At 32.5% G+C, this 1,018-nt stretch overlaps 1 protein-coding gene across 1 annotated transcript in view; it reads right to left on the reverse strand.

The window, feature by feature from the left end:
• LOC104403528 (WD repeat-containing protein 70-like) overlaps positions 1-919 on the reverse strand; it is a gene marked incomplete at its 5' end in the record, with an annotated part of 10,544 nt that extends 9,625 nt beyond the window's left edge. The window contains one exon of the mRNA XM_010011701.1: positions 860-919. Coding sequence (XP_010010003.1) covers positions 860-919 — 60 coding nt within the window. The remainder of the gene's footprint in view (positions 1-859) is intronic.
• Between the last annotated feature and the right edge of the window lie 99 nt (positions 920-1,018).

The following is a 1,018-nucleotide window of genomic DNA, read 5'->3' on the forward strand; positions in this document are numbered from 1 at the left end:
AATTCTATTAACTAGCTGACAGTGTTTTCACAGAGATATAAGAACAATAAAATAAATTTTCTCATTGAAGCCTAAGTCATGACCCAAACTGAGGAGACTAAATAGAAGCATAATCTTTTCTAATGACTAAAAAAGAATATGGGGAAAGGATTTGAAATAAATTCAAGGCTCTTCATGGCCAGAAAATAAACTCCATACTATAAAAACAGATCTTCTATCAATCAGTATATAAAAACAGTTGAATTTGTGTTGGAAAATGGGATTACCCAGAGATAAGAATATTGAATACAGAACAAAGAACTAACAGTTCCAAGTCAGAGAGCAGTTCTTCAGAAGAAAGTAAAGGAGCAATATTGGAGGTGAAACCTGGAAAAGATACAGCCAAAACCAGGGAAGAACAAAGTTTCAAGAAATTAAAAATGGTATGTAAAGGTTACTTAAAGATTCAAGGAGAATGAAGGAGACCTGTACTCAGCTACAAAGAAGTCTTAGAAACTTCATCAATAAAGTTATCTTTAAACTGTATGAATAGTCAAAGAAAGGCCCATGTCTAGCTTAGAAAGGTCTAGCCTATAAGAAGAACTCTCACAATTGCAGAAAGTATATTTGACAAAAAGGAAGAAGAAAATGAGATTACAACTGAGTCAAATAGAGCCATGTTTGGGTTACTACAAGAAAGCGAAGACGCAGCCCTAAAACACTTTCAATTGTAGTAAGGCAAGAGCTACACTAACAGAACAAATAAAGAAAAAGAATTAGCTTTTTGATCTTTAGCTGACAATTAGTATGTGCTAACTTATTTCATAGACTAGCTAAGTTCTAGAAAAACAACAAGTGCTGAAAACGTGTTATCACTTACTGTTTTTGTCCCATGCTGTAGTGTAATTTCATGAGAATCTGGAATTTTCTTGACAGGGTTCTGGAATAAAAAGAAAATCCACCTCTGTGAGAATAATGGTATGACCAAAAAAAACATAACAAACAAAAAACAAAGAGTAGTAAAATATATATATATATA

The sequence above is a fragment of the Nestor notabilis genome, unplaced genomic scaffold (assembly GCF_000696875.1).
Source record: "Nestor notabilis isolate BGI_N333 unplaced genomic scaffold, ASM69687v1 scaffold11063, whole genome shotgun sequence".
Classification (NCBI taxonomy): domain Eukaryota; kingdom Metazoa; phylum Chordata; class Aves; order Psittaciformes; family Psittacidae; genus Nestor; species Nestor notabilis.